At 49.0% G+C, this 14,567-nt stretch overlaps 1 protein-coding gene across 1 annotated transcript in view; it reads left to right on the top strand.

Annotated features, from left to right (window-relative positions):
* The window catches only part of LOC123993697 (BTB/POZ domain-containing protein KCTD16-like), a 36,732-nt gene extending 22,932 nt beyond the window's left edge, over positions 1 to 13,800 (top strand). The window contains exons 2-3 of the mRNA XM_046296106.1: positions 13,211 to 13,429; positions 13,556 to 13,800. Coding sequence (XP_046152062.1) covers positions 13,211 to 13,429; positions 13,556 to 13,800 — 464 coding nt within the window. The remainder of the gene's footprint in view (positions 1 to 13,210; positions 13,430 to 13,555) is intronic.
* Positions 13,801 to 14,567: the final 767 nt, after the last annotated feature.

The raw sequence follows: 14,567 nt of genomic DNA, 5'->3' as shown, positions 1-14,567 counted from the left end.
TGTACAGAGTCCCATTATCAGCAACCATCACTCCTGTGTTCTAATGGCCCATTGTGTTAGCTAATCGAAGTTCATAATTTTAAAAGGCTAATTGATCATTTTCATCATTGATCATTTCCAGCTACGCTAGTCATTTACAACATTAACAATATCTACACTATATTTCTGATCAATTTGATGTTATTTTAATGGACATTTAAAAAAAAAAATATTTCAAAAACAAGGACATTTCTATGTGACCCCAAACATTTGCACGGTAGTGTATATAAAGGCCTTTGTTATTTGAAACGAGGACACACAACAAACCCAACCAACACCTGATGAGAAACAAACACTTTTGTTGTTTTCAGAAATTGAAAAAGTTCAAGCAAGATTTTTCTCTAACTCAGCCTGATCAGCTTTGAGTTGTGAAAGGTTTATTTGCGTTTCAGACCTATTTTCTTGTTGGTAGATAGAGATGGAGGAGGCCAGACAACAGGGCCCAGATTCACAATACACTTCTTACGCAAAAACGTAAGAAGTTTCTTAAGAAAATAAAAAGAATTTCCAAAGAGTGGAATTCCTCAACAATAGCTTAAGATTTCATGATTTTCTTACAAACTTCTCAAATATCTTGTTGCTAGTCAACCGATTTAAACTAACTATATAGCTAGCAACAGATCACTGTTCCTCAAAACATGTTCTTGAGTTTCAATCACAATCAATAGTGAAACTTTTCAGATGAGTTTGTGAGTAAATTAAACATGTTGCTTTCATTGTTGCTTATTCTCTCACTGCACTGAATTTAAGACAAGGGTTTAGTTATCTTGGAATTAAGATAATTTCCGAGAGCTTTATTTTCAATAATCGAATGTCTTCTTAACTTTTTGCTTAAGGAAAAACATAGGAAATTAAGCAAAAAAAAATTCCCCAAGAACCTTCTATCATTAAGGAATTAAATGCATTTAAGAACAACAAATGTCTTAAGAAGGTTTTGTGAATCTGGGCCGAGGCTGCCATTGAAAACGGAAGATTGAAGAACAGGCAGGTCTGTGTGTGTGTGTGTGTGTGTGTGTGTGTGTGTGTGTGTGTGTGTGACTGGTTGTGTGTGTGGCTGGTTGTGTGTGTGACTGGTTGTGTGTGTGACTGGTTGTGTGTCTGACTGGTTGTGTGTCTGACTGGTTGTGTCTGAGTGGGTGTGTCTGAGTGGGTGTATCTGTCTGGGTGTGTCTGACTGGGTGTGTCTGACTGGGTGTGTCTGGGTGGGTGTGTCTGGGTGGGTGTGTCTGACTGGGTGTGTCTGACTCAGGAGCAACAGATTCGTTTTTTTCTTATTTTTTTCATTAAAATAAATAAATAATAATTTTGAGCAGCAGATTACTCTCACTTACGGTATTATTATGAGCTAATGTAGTGGTCGTCTAGGAACACGGCGTGGTTGTCTAGACGTGGTCGTCTAGGAACAAGGAGCGGTCGTCTAGGAACAAGGCGCGGTTGTCTACGCACGGTCGTCTAGGAACAAGGAGCGGTCGTCTAGGAACAAGGCGCGGTTGTCTACGCGCGGTCGTCTAGGAAGAAGGTGCGGTCGTCTAGGAACTAGGCGTGGTCGCCTAGGAACTAGGCGTGGTCGCCTAGGAACAAGGCGCGGTCGTCTAGGAACAAGGCGCGGTTGTCTAGGCGCGGTCGTCAAGGAAGAAGGTGCGGTCGTCTAGGAAGAAGGTGCGGTCGTCTAGGAAGAAGGTGCGGTCGTCTAGGAACAAGGCGCGGTTGTCTAGGCGTGGTTGTCTAGGAACAAGGCGCGGTTGGCTAGGTGCGGTCGTCTAGGAAGAAGGTGCGGTCGTCTAGGAACTAGGCGCGGTTGTCTAGGCGTGGTTGTCTAGGAACAAGGCGCGGTTGTCTAGGCGCGGTCGTTTAGGAAGAAGGTGCGGTCGTCTAGGAACTAGGCGCGGTCGCCTAGGAACCAGGCGCGGTTTTCTAGGCGCGGTCGTCTATGAAGAAGGTGCGGTCGTCTAGGAAGAAGGTGCGGTCGTCTAGGAACAAGGCGCGGTTGTCTAGGCGTGGTTGTCTAGGAACAAGGCGCGGTTGTCTAGGCGCGGTCGTCTAGGAAGAAGGTGCGGTCGTCAAGGAAGAAGGTGCGGTCGTCTAGGAAGAAGGTGCGGTCATCTAGGAACAAGGCGCGGTTGTCTAGGCGTGGTTGTCTAGGCGCGGTCATCTAGGAAGAAGGTGCGGTCGTCTAGGAACTAGGCGCGGTCGCCTAGGAACCAGGCGCGGTTGTCTAGGCGCGGTCGTCTATGAAGAAGGTGCGGTCGTCTAGGAAGAAGGTGCGGTCGTCTAGGCGTGGTTGTCTAGGAAGAAGGTGCGGTCGTCTAGGAAGAAGGTGCGGTCGTCTAGGAAGAAGGCGCGGTCGTCTAGGAAGAAGGTGCGGTCGTCTAGGCGTGGTTGTCTAGGAACAAGGCGCGGTTGTCTAGGCGCGGTCGTCTATGAAGAAGGTGCGGTCGTCTAGGAAGAAGGTGCTGTCGTCTAGGAAGAAGGTGCGGTCGTCTAGGAAGAAGGTGCGGTCGTCTAGGCGTGGTTGTCTAGGAACAAGGCGCGGTTGTCTAGGCGCGGTCGTCTAGGAAGAAGGTGCGGTCGTCTAGGAACAAGGCGCGGTTGTCTAGGCGCGGTCGTCAAGGAAGAAGGTGCGGTCGTCTAGGAAGAAGGTGCGGTCGTCTAGGCGTGGTTGTCTAGGAACAAGGCGCGGTTGTCTAGGCGTGGTTGTCTAGGAACAAGGCGCGGTTGTCTAGGCGCGGTCGTCTAGGAAGAAGGTGCGGTCGTCTAGGCACTAGGCGCGGTCGCCTAGGAACCAGGCGTGGTTGTCTAGGCGCGGTCGTCTATGAAGAAGGTTCGGTCGTCTAGGAAGAAGGTGCGGTCGTCTAGGAAGAAGGTGCGGTCGTCTAGGAACAAGGCGCGGTTGTCTAGGCGTGGTTGTCTAGGAACAAGGCGCGGTTGTCTAGGCGCGGTCGTCTAGGAAGAAGGTGCGGTCGTCTAGGAACTAGGCGCGGTTGTCTAGGCGTGGTTGTCTAGGAACAAGGCGCGGTTGTCTAGGCGCGGTCGTCTAGGAAGAAGGTGCGGTCGCCTAGGAACTAGGCGTGGTCGCCTAGGAACAAGGCGCGGTCGTCTAGGAACAAGGCGCGGTTGTCTAGGCGCGGTCGTCAAGGAAGAAGGTGCGGTCGTCTAGGAAGAAGGTGCGGTCGTCTAGGAACAAGACGCGGTTGTCTAGGCGTGGTTGTCTAGGAACAAGGCGCGGTTGTCTAGGCGCGGTCGTCTAGGAAGAAGGTGCGGTCATCTAGGAAGAAGGTGCGGTCGTCTAGGAACAAGGCGCGGTTGTCTAGGCGTGGTTGTCTAGGAACAAGGCGCGGTTGTCTAGGCGCGGTCGTCTAGGAAGAAGGTGCGGTCGTCTAGGAACTAGGCGCGGTCGCCTAGGAACCAGGCGCGGTTGTCTAGGCGCGGTCGTCTATGAAGAAGGTGCGGTCGTCCAGGAACTAGGCGCGGTTGTCTAGGAACAAGGCGCGGTTGTCTAGGCGCGGTCGTCTATGAAGAAGTTGCGGTCGTCTAGGAACAAGGCGCGGTCGACTAGGAACAAGGTGCGGTCGTCTAGGAACTAGGCGCGGTCATCTAGGAACAAGGCGTGGTTGTCTAGGAACAAGGCGTGGTTGTCTAGGAACAAGGCATGATTGTCTAGGAACAAGGCGTGGTTGTCTAGGAACAAGGCGTGATTGTCTAGGAACAAGGTGTGGTTGTCTAGGAACAAGGTGCGGTCGTCTAGGAACAAGGCATGGTTGTCTAGGAACAAGGCGTGGTGTCTAGGAACAAGGTGCGGTCGTCTAGGAACAAGGTGCGGTCGTCTAGGAACAAGGTGCGGTCGTCTAGGAACAAGGCATGGTTGTCTAGGAACAAGGCGTGGTTGTCTAGGAACAAGGTGCGGTCGTCTAGGAACAAGGCGTGGTTGTCTAGGAACAAGGTGCGGTCGTCTAGGAACAAGGAGTGTTTGTCTAGGAACAAGGCGTGGTTGTCTAGGAACAAGGTGCGGTCGTCTAGGAACAAGGCGCGGTCATTTAGGAACAAGGTGTATAAATTATTAAAAGATATAAAGATTTAAAACATGTATGTCAGGTTATGGATACGGTTCCTGAAATTATTATTTTTTCTTTCTGTACTGTTAAAGTTTGTTTCCATCATGAATGTTCTGTATAGAAAACAAACCTTCAACAGTAACTGCCCTGAAATGTGTATGACGCTAATTATGGGGTTTCTGGGAGAGTGAGAGGTCGAGAGATAGAGGGGGTGGTGAATGCCCTTGTGAATGCCCTTAACCACCTCCCTCTGTAACTGGATCCTGTACTTTCTGACGGGCCGTCCCCAGGTGGTAAGAGTAGGTAGCAACACATCTGCCACGCTGATCCTCAACATTGGAGCCCCGCAGGGGTGCGTGCTCAGTCTTCTCCTGTACTCCCTGTTCACCCATGACTGCATGGCCAAGCACGACTCCAACACCATCATTAAGTTTGCTGATGAAACATCAGTGGTAGGCCTGATCACCGACAACGACGAGACAGCCTATAGGGAGGAGGTCAGAGACCTGGCCGGGTGGTGCCAGAATAACAACCTATCCCTCAATGTAACCAAGACTAAGGAGATGATTGTGGACTACAGGAAAAGGAGGACCGAGCACACCCCATTCTCATCGATGGGGCTGTAGTAGAGCAGGTTGAGAGCTTCAACTTCCTTGGTGTCCACACACCAAGACAGTCGGGAAGAGGGCACGATAAAGCCTATTCTCCCTCATGAGTCCTCAGGTCCTCAAAAGGTTCTACAGCTGCAACATCGAGAGCATGGTTGCATCACTGCCTGGTACGGCAACTGCTCAGCCTATGACTGCAATGCACTTCAGAGGGTAGTGCGTACGGCCCAGTACATCACTGGGGCTAAGCTGCCTGACATCCAGGACCTCTGCACCAGGCGGAGTCAAAGGAAGGCTCTAAAAATGGTCAAAGATCCCAGCCACCCAAGTCATAGACTGTTCTCTCTACTACCGCATGGCAAGCAATACCGTAGAGCCAAGTCAAAGGACCAAAAGGCTCCTTGTCAGCTTCTAACCCCAAGCCATAAGACTCCTGAACAGTGAATTAACTGTTAAATAATCTGTCTGTAAAAACAATTGTTGGAAAAATGACTTGTGTCATGTACAAAGTTGATGTCCTAACCGACTTGCCCTCCCTCCATCTTTGATTCTCTCCTCCCTCTGTCTCTCCCTGCCTGCCTGTTTCTCTACCTCCCCTCCTTCCCCCTCCCTCCCTCTCCCTGTTTCTCTCTCTCCCTCCCTCTCTGTTTCTCTCCATCCCTCCCTCTCTTTCTCCCTCCATCTCTATTTCTCTCCATACCTCCATCTCTTTCTCCATCTCCCTCTCTCTCTTTCTCCATCTCCCTCTGTTTCCCTTCCTTCCTCTTTATTTCTCTCTCTCTCCCTGCCTCTCTGCTTCTCTCTCCTTGAACCTTTTCTCTCCCTCTCTCCGTTTCCCTCTCTCCCTTCCTCCCTCTGTTTCTCTCTCTCTCCCTTTTTGTTTGTCTCCCTCTCTCCCTCCCTGTTTCTCTCTCTCTCCCTCCCTGTTTCTCTCTCCCTCCCTCCCTGTTTCTCTCTCTCTCCCTACCTCTCTGTTTGGTGGGCACAGTTCCCAATGCAGTCTGATTCTCTCTATGAGGAGACATTGATGGTCTGATTTGCCTCTTTACTCAGGTCCCGTCCCAAATGGCACCCTATTCCCTATTACAGTGCCCTACTTATGACCAGGACTCATAGGGCCTTGATCAAAACCAGTAGACTATATAGGGAATAGGGTGCCATTTGGGACTCAGGCATGGATTAGCCATTAAAAAGCTGTTAGCCTCTCTCTCAATTCAATTCAAGGGGCTTTATTGGCATGGGAAACTCTCTCTCTCTCTCTCTCTCTCTCTCTCTCTCTCTCTCTCTCTCTCTCTCTCTCTCTCTCTCTCTCTCTCTCTCTCTCTCTCTCTGCTATCAGACTAATGCAGTCACATCACTATGCAGAGATGAGGCTGTTATTACAGTAAAAAGCTGAGAGGCTCAAATCCCCGTTGAACTAAACTCCTTGTTTCATATCAATTGCCAAATGCACTGGGCTTGCATACCAAATAACACCCTAATCTCTATATAGTGCACTACATTTGACCAGAGCTCTATGAGACCTGGACAGAACTAGTGCACTGCAATAGGGAATAGGGTGTTATTTGGGACGTAAACACTGTCTGCAGGTAATGACCCAATGATTACCCCTTGTATGGGGAAAACAATTACACGTCGGATGTTTTTGTCCATTTAGACTGTCTATGCTTGAGTAGTCCTATTATTGTTTTAGATGGTTGTATTCCTGTAAGGAGATCAGAGCGAAGTCAGCGGGCATGTCTGTCCTTCCAGGCTATAGAACATTTAAAAAACATCAATTGTAACGTTGACATGGAATAATGTTTCTTTAGGGAAGATACAAGGTCCTCAAAGACATGCGTGAATATAAAATACATCTGAAAATAAATGAATCATTGAATGCTTGTAGTCTGTACAGGCACAAAGCCAGGGCCTGTATTCACAAAGTGTCTCAGAGTAGGAATGCTGATCTCGGATGAGGTCCCTCCGTCCATGTTTTCCTCCTAACCTTCCCAGTCGTAGTCTTCTGTTTTCCTCCTAACCTTCCCAGTCGTAGTCTTCTGTTTTCCTCCTAACCTTCCCAGTCGTAGTCTTCTGTTTTCCCCCTAACCTTCCCAGTCATAGTCTTCTGTTTTCCTCCTAACCTTCCCAGATGTAGTCTTCTGTTTTCCTCCTAACCTTCCCAGTCGTAGTCTTCTGTTTTCCCCCTAACCTTCCCAGTCATAGTCTTCTGTTTTCCTCCTAACCTTCCCAGATGTAGTCTTCTGTTTTCCTTCTAATCTTCCCAGATGTAGTCTTCTGTTTTCCTCCTAACCTTCCCAGGTGTAGTCTTCTGTTTTCCTCCTAACCTTCCCAGTCGTAGTCTTCTGTTTTCCTCCTAACCTTCCCAGTGTAGTCTTCTGTTTTCCTCCTAACCTTCCCAGTCATAGTCTTCTGTTGTCCTCCTAACCTTCCCAGGTGTAGTCTTCTGTTTTCCCCCTAACCTTCCCAGATGTAGTCTTCTGTTTTCCTCCTAACCTTCCCAGTCGTCGTCTTCTGTTTTCCTCCTAACCTTCCCAGTCGTAGTCTTTTGTTTTCCTCCTAACCTTCCCAGTCGTAGTCTTCTGTTTTCCCCCTAACCTTCCCAGTCGTAGTCTTCTGTTTTCCTCCTAACCTTCCCAGTCGTAGTCTTCTGTTTTCCTCCTAACCTTCCCAGCTGTAGTCTTCTGTTTTCCTCCTAACCTTCCCAGATGTAGTCTTCTGTTGTCCTCCTAACCTTCCCAGTCATAGTCTTCTGTTTTCCTCCTAACCTTCCCAGCTGTAGTCTTCTGTTTTCCTCCTAACCTTCCCAGGTGTAGTCTTCTGTTTTCCTCCTAACCTTCCCAGTCGTAGTCTTCTGTTTTCCCCCTAACCTTCCCAGTCGTAGTCTTCTGTTTTCCCCCTAACCTTCCCAGTCGTAGTCTTCTGTTTTCCTCCTAACCTTCCCAGATGTAGTCTTCTGTTTTCCTCCTAACCTTCCCAGTGTAGTCTTCTGTTTTCCTCCTAACCTTCCCAGTTGTAGTCTTCTGTTGTCCTCCTAACCTTCCCAGGTGTAGTCTTCTGTTTTCCCCCTAACCTTCCCAGATGTAGTCTTCTGTTTTCCTCCTAACCTTCCCAGTCGTCGTCTTCTGTTTTCCTCCTAACCTTCCCAGTCGTAGTCTTTTGTTTTCCTCCTAACCTTCCCAGTCGTAGTCTTCTGTTTTCCTCCTAACCTTCCCAGTCGTAGTCTTCTGTTTTCCTTCTAACCTTCCCAGTCGTAGTCTTCTGTTTTCCATCCTAACCTTCCCAGGTGTAGTCTTCTGTTTTCCATCCTAACCTTCCCAGGTGTAGTCTTCTGTTTTCCATCCTAACCTTCCCAGCTGTAGTCTTCTGTTTTCCCCCTAACCTTCCCAGTCGTAGTCTTCTGTTTTCCTCCTAACCTTCCCAGTCGTAGTCTTCTGTTTTCCTCCTAACCTTCCCAGCTGTAGTCTTCTGTTTTCCTCCTAACCTTCCCAGATGTAGTCTTCTGTTGTCCTCCTAACCTTCCCAGTCGTAGTCTTCTGTTTTCCTCCTAACCTTCCCAGCTGTAGTCTTCTGTTTTCCTCCTAACCTTCCCAGATGTAGTCTTCTGTTGTCCTCCTAACCTTCCCAGTCGTAGTCTTCTGTTTTCCTCCTAACCTTCCCAGTCGTAGTCTTCTGTTTTCCTCCTAACCTTCCCAGTGTAGTCTTCTGTTTTCCTCCTAACCTTCCCAGTCGTAGTCTTCTGTTGTCCTCCTAACCTTCCCAGGTGTAGTCTTCTGTTTTCCCCCTAACCTTCCCAGATGTAGTCTTCTGTTTTCCTCCTAACCTTCCCAGTCATCGTCTTCTGTTTTCCTCCTAACCTTCCCAGTCGTAGTCTTTTGTTTTCCTCCTAACCTTCCCAGTCGTAGTCTTCTGTTTTCCCCCTAACCTTCCCAGTCGTAGTCTTCTGTTTTCCTCCTAACCTTCCCAGTCGTAGTCTTCTGTTTTCCTCCTAACCTTCCCAGCTGTAGTCTTCTGTTTTCCTCCTAACCTTCCCAGATATAGTCTTCTGTTGTCCTCCTAACCTTCCCAGTCGTAGTCTTCTGTTTTCCTCCTAACCTTCCCAGCTGTAGTCTTCTGTTTTCCTCCTAACCTTCCCAGGTGTAGTCTTCTGTTTTCCTCCTAACCTTCCCAGTCGTAGTCTTCTGTTTTCCCCCTAACCTTCCCAGTCGTAGTCTTCTGTTTTCCTTCTAACCTTCCCAGGTGTAGTCTTCTGTTTTCCCCCTAACCTTCCCAGTCGTAGTCTTCTGTTTTCCTCCTAACCTTCCCAGTCGTAGTCTTCTGTTTTCCTCCTAACCTTCCCAGCTGTAGTCTTCTGTTTTCCTCCTAACCTTCCCAGATGTAGTCTTCTGTTGTCCTCCTAACCTTCCCAGTCGTAGTCTTCTGTTTTCCTCCTAACCTTCCCAGCTGTAGTCTTCTGTTTTCCTCCTAACCTTCCCAGATGTAGTCTTCTGTTGTCCTCCTAACCTTCCCAGTCGTAGTCTTCTGTTTTCCTCCTAACCTTCCCAGTCGTAGTCTTTTGTTTTCCTCCTAACCTTCCCAGTCGTAGTCTTCTGTTTTCCTCCTAACCTTCCCAGTCGTAGTCTTCTGTTTTCCTCCTAACCTTCCCAGTCGTAGTCTTCTGTTTTCCATCCTAACCATCCCAGGTGTAGTCTTCTGTTCCCCCCCTAACCTTCCCAGTCGTAGTCTTCTGTTTTCCTCCTAACCTTCCCAGTCGTAGTCTTCTGTTTTCCTCCTAACCTTCCCAGCTGTAGTCTTCTGTTTTCCTCCTAACCTTCCCAGTCGTAGTCTTCTGTTGTCCTCCTAACCTTCCCAGTCGTAGTCTTCTGTTTTCCTCATAACCTTCCCAGCTGTAGTCTTCTGTTTTCCTCCTAACCTTCCCAGCTGTAGTCTTCTGTTTCCATCTTAACCTTCCCAGTCGTAGTCTTCTGTTTTCCATCTTAACCTTCCCAGTCGTAGTCTTCTGTTTTCCATCTTATCCTTCCCAGCCGTAGTCTTCTGTTTTCCATCTTAACCTTCCCAGTCGTAGTCTTCTGTTTTCCTCCTAACCTTCCCAGTCGTAGTCTTCTGTTTTCCATCTTAACCTTCCCAGTCGTAGTCTTCTGTTTTCCATCTTAACCTTCCCAGCACCTTGGCCTTCTTTTATTTGCTAGTCTGGCCTCAGGTTCCGAAGACAGTCACATTTTACCTTGGTAAGACTTCTACTGGAAAACATCCTATTCAGAGCATATCCAGAGGCTGTGTGTGTGTGTGTGTGTGTGTGTGTGTGTGTGTGTGTGTGTGTGTGTGTGTGTGTGTGTGTGTGTGTGTGTGTGTGTGTGTGTGTGTGTGTGTGTGTGTGTGTGTGTGTGTGTGTGTGTGTGTGTGTGCGTGTGTGTAAGGGCATATCCACAGGCAGTTGAACCACTGTCAGTTTTGAGTGTGTTTGTGCGTGTCACTGACAGCAGGTATCCAAAACCAGTTGAACCCTGTCACACACTGACAGCACACACACACACACACACACACACACACACACACACACACACACACACACACACACACACACACACACACACACACACACACACACACACACACACACACACACACACACACACACACACACACACACACACACACACACACACACACTTCACTCCTCCCCCATCTCAGCAACCTCATTCTGCTGCTATTGCATGTGTAACACCCAGGATTAATGATGTCTTAGGTTTCCTCCCAAATGACAACCTATTCCCTAAACACCGTCAAAAGTAGTTCACTGTGTACACTCATAGAAAAAAGGGTTCCAAAAGGGTTATTTGGCTGTCCCCATAGGAAAACCCTTCTTTTTCTCTCCCTCTCCCTGTGTGTACTGTATGAAGTTGTTACAGTGATGGTTTTAATGAGAAATGTCTAGCGGGCATGTAGGACAAATTCAGACTGACTTTGGTTTCAGAGGCGAGGATGAGAAGTGGATACGAAGGGAAGGAAGGGTGTTATGCTGTCTAGAGGAGGTCTAGAGGAGGTCTAGAGGAGGAGGTCTAGAGGAGGTCTAGAGGAGGACTAGAGGAGGTCTAGAGGAGGTCTGGAGGAGGTCTGGAGGAGGTCTAGAGGAGGAGGACTAGAGGAGGTTTAGAGGAGGTCTAGAGGAGGTCTAGAGGAGGTCTGGAGGAGGTCTAGAGGAGGTGGTTTAGAGGAGGTCTAGAGGAGGTCTAGAGGAGGTCTGGAGGAGGTCTAGAGGAGGTGGTTTAGAGGAGGTCTAGAGGAAGTTTAAAGGAGGAGGAGGTCTGGAGGAGGTCTAGAGGAGAAGGTCTAGAGGAGGAGGTCTAGAGGATGTCTAGTGGAGGAGGTCTAGATGAGGTCTAGAGGAGGAGGTCTAGTAGAGGTCTAGAGGAGGAGGTTTAGAGGAGGTCTAGAGGAAGTTTAGAGGAGAAGGTCTAGAGGAGGAGGTCTAGAGGATGTCTAGTGGAGGAGGTCTAGAGGAGGTCTAGAGGAGGAGGTCTAGTAGAGGTCTAGAGGAGGTCTTGAGGATGTGGTCTAGAGGAGGAGGTCTAGAGGAGGTGGTCTAGAGGAGGAGGTCTAGAGGAGATCTAGAGGAGGAGGTCTAGAGGATGTCTAGTGGAGGAGGTCTAGAGGAGGTCTTGAGGAGGTGGTCTAGAGGAGGTGGTCTAGAGGAGGAGGTCTAGAGGAGGTGGTCTAGAGGAGGTGGTCTAGAGGAGGAGGTCTAGAGGAGGTCTAGAGGAGGTCTAGAGGAGGAGGACTAGAGGAGGTTTAGAGGAGGTCTAGAGGAGGTCTGGAGGAGGTCTGGAGGAGGTCTAGAGGAGGAGGACTAGAGGAGGTTTAGAGGAGGTCTAGAGGAGGTCTAGAGGAGGTCTGGAGGAGGTCTAGAGGAGGTGGTTTAGAGGAGGTCTAGAGGAAGTTTAGAGGAATTCTAGAGGATGAGGTCTGGAGGAGGTCTAGAGGAGAAGGTCTAGAGGAGGAGGTCTAGAGGATGTCTAGTGGAGGAGGTCTAGAGGAGGAGGTCTAGTAGAGGTCTAGAGGAGGTCTAGAGGAAGTTTAGAGGAGAAGGTCTAGAGGAGGAGGTCTAGAGGATGTCTAGTGGAGGAGGTCTAGAGGAGGTCTAGAGGAGGAGGTCTAGTAGAGGTCTAGAGGAGGTCTTGAGGATGTGGTCTAGAGGAGGAGGTCTAGAGGAGGTGGTCTAGAGGAGATCTAGAGGAGGAGGTCTAGAGGAGGTCTAGAGGATGTCTAGTGGAGGAGGTCTAGAGAAGGTCTTGAGGAGGTGGTCTAGAGGAGGTGGTCTAGAGGAGGAGGTCTAGAGGAGGTGGTCTAGAGGAGGTGGTCTAGAGGAGGAGGTCTAGAGGAGGTCTAGAGGAGGAGGTCTAGAGGAGGTCTAGAGGAGGTCTAGAGGAGGTCTTGAGGAGGTCTAGAGGAGGTCTAGAGGAGGTCTAGAGGAGGAGGTCTAGAGGAGGTCTTGAGGAGGTGGTCTAGAGGAGGTATTCTAGAGGAGGAGGTCTAGAGGAGGTCTAGAGGAGGAGGTCTAGAGGAGGAGGTCTAGAGGAGGTGGTCTAGAAGAGGTCTAGAGGAATAGGTCTAGAGGAGAAGGTCTAGAGGAGCACACACACACACACACACACACTTTATCCAACACACACACACACGCACGCGCACACGCACACACACACACACACACACACACACACACACACACACACACACACACACACACACACACACACACACACACACACACACACACACACACACACACACATCACACACACACACACACTTTATCCATCACACACACACACACATCCAACACACACACACACACACACACACACACACACACACACACACACACACACACACACACACACACACACACACACACACACACACACACACACACACACACACACACACACACACACACACACACTATATCCAACACACACACACACTTTATCCAACACACACACACACACACACACTATATCCATCACACACACACACACACTATATCCATCACACACGCACTCACTCAAAGACTCAGTAATGAAAGGTAAGTGATGCTGCCCCTCTCCCTACATCCTGTGAAAGATGTCTTGATGACATTCCATTCTACATCTGTCAGGGTTTGTCTGTTCAGTAACCAGTCTGTTTGATTATACAGCTGTCAGTGTAGGCTGAGAGAGTGTTAGCTAATAATAATGTATATTGTGAGGATTCTCTTGTCACAACAATTTATTCACGTCTATGATAACTGATGAATTCAATATGTGAGTCATTTGTGAACTGAAGCCTGCAGTCTCTGTCTACTTCTGTCACTTCGGTTATGGAAATCAGGTTGTGTGTGTGTGTGTGTGTGTGTGTGTGTGTGTGTGTGTGTGTGTGTGTGTGTGTGTGTGTGTGTGTGTGTGTGTGTGTGTGTGTGTGTGTGTGTGTGTGTGTGTGTGTGTGTGTGTTTGTCTACACACATGTCTTCTCCAGGTGGCCCATCCAGGTGGTCTTCGTCCCACTGCGACTGCTGCTGCAAGAGCCACAAGAGTGAGCGCGAGGGAGAGAGTGGCACATCTTTGAACGAGCTCTCTACTTCCTGCTCCGAGACCCAATCAGAAGCCGGCTCCCCTCAGGGCACTGTCATCTGTGGTTCCGTCAGCCGTCAGCCTCACCCCGTCGCCCAGACCCTGGACCGGCCACTGAAGAAAGGTGTGGATGTTCCTCCTCTTCTGTACCTCTCCGCTGTATCCCTTCGGTGACTTTGGGTGTTTTGAAAAGGTGTCTGTTTAATAAAACGTCTTCTTCTTCTCTCTCCTTCCTCCTCCTCCCCTAAAGGGCCCGTTCAGCTGCTCCAGCCGTCGGAGGTGAGGAGGAAGACGGACCTGCTCCGTGTGAGGACCATGGGGATCAGGGAGCACCGGGACGCTGCAGCCAAGAGGAAGGCCAACAAGGAGAAGTTAACACCGGAGCAGGAGCTGGAGAGGTGTATCCAGGACTTCCACAGGATCAGGATTCCTGAACGCTTCCCGGAGAGGAAGTACATGTGGCAACAAGAACTGCTGAGGAAGTACCGTCTCTAAGGGGAGGGAGGGAGGAGGGGGGGGGGGAGAGAGGAGGGGGAGGGGAGGGGGAGGGAGGGAGAGAGGGAGGAGGGGAGGGAGGAGGGGAGGGGGAGGGGGAGAGAGGGAGGGAGGGGGAGGGAGGAGGGGGGGGGAGGGAGGAGGGGGGAGGGAGGGAGGGGGGGGGGGAATTGTATTGGTCACATACGCCGAATACAACAGGTGTAGACTTTACAGTGAAGTGCTTATTTACGAGCCCATTAACAACAATGCAGAGTTAAAAAGTAAGACAAATATTTGGGAAAATTGTATATTAGGAAATAGTAACACATTTACTACAATTACACAAACCGAGTCAATGTGCAGGGGTACCAGGTAGTTATGAGGCTATATATAAGGAGTACCAGAACTGAGTCAATGTGCAGGGGTACCAGGTAGTTGAGGTATTACAGTATTACATGTGGGTAGGTATCAAAGTGACAAGGCAATCAGGAAATAGGAACAATATAATAGGAACACAGGAAATAGGAAGACAGCAAATAGGAACACAGGAAATAGGAACAATATAATAGGAACACAGGAAATAGGAACACAATAAAAACACTAGCGAGGCTAAATACAAGGGACAGGAAGAGAGAGAGAAAGAGGGATGGAGGGCTCCATTCTTTGCAGGGTATTAGCTAAAGACTAATAGACTCCAGCACTCTCAACGACAATCATGTACTGTATTAAAGAAAATGAAGAAATCAAGGACACTGTATTGCCAGCATGTATAGCAGAGCACAGTG

This window comes from Oncorhynchus gorbuscha, linkage group LG13 (assembly GCF_021184085.1).
Source record: "Oncorhynchus gorbuscha isolate QuinsamMale2020 ecotype Even-year linkage group LG13, OgorEven_v1.0, whole genome shotgun sequence".
NCBI classification, from domain to species: Eukaryota; Metazoa; Chordata; class Actinopteri; order Salmoniformes; family Salmonidae; genus Oncorhynchus; species Oncorhynchus gorbuscha.
This window is presented reverse-complemented; position numbering and strand designations above follow the sequence as displayed.